Source organism: Penaeus monodon, chromosome 33 (assembly GCF_015228065.2).
Source record: "Penaeus monodon isolate SGIC_2016 chromosome 33, NSTDA_Pmon_1, whole genome shotgun sequence".
NCBI classification, from domain to species: domain Eukaryota; kingdom Metazoa; phylum Arthropoda; class Malacostraca; order Decapoda; family Penaeidae; genus Penaeus; species Penaeus monodon.
In genome coordinates this window covers 32,639,706-32,640,007 of record NC_051418.1, presented here as the reverse complement: position 1 = coordinate 32,640,007, position 302 = coordinate 32,639,706, and the positions used below count along the sequence as shown (strand labels likewise).

At 48.3% G+C, this 302-nt stretch overlaps 1 protein-coding gene across 10 annotated transcripts in view; it reads right to left on the bottom strand.

The window, feature by feature from the left end:
* Positions 1-302, bottom strand: part of LOC119594394 (ATP-dependent 6-phosphofructokinase-like) — a 21,652-nt gene that overhangs the window by 15,760 nt on the left and 5,590 nt on the right. For all 10 annotated transcript variants that reach the window (XM_037943460.1, XM_037943465.1, XM_037943462.1 and 7 more), the window contains one exon: positions 20-230. In XM_037943460.1, coding sequence (XP_037799388.1) covers positions 20-230 — 211 coding nt within the window. The remainder of the gene's footprint in view (positions 1-19; positions 231-302) is intronic.

The window sequence follows — 302 nt, the reverse complement described above, 5'->3', positions numbered from 1 at the left end:
GCACGGTTAATCAACTTACCCACAGTGCCTGCCCATGACTTCCAGGATGAAACAGCGCTGGTGGGAGTAGGCAGTTGAGGCAATGGCATCCACGGCCTCAATGATCCTATGGAGAGCCGAGTCAGTGCCGATGGTCATGTCTGTGCCGCAGAAGTCATTGTCGATGGAACCCACCATACCCACGATGTTCAGATGGGTGTGCTTGGCCTTCTCCTCCTCTGTGATCTCACCTGTTAGAAATATTAGTTAAAAAATGAGGATCAAGTGCAATGCAAGAAAGACTTGATTGGAAAATATCAAAT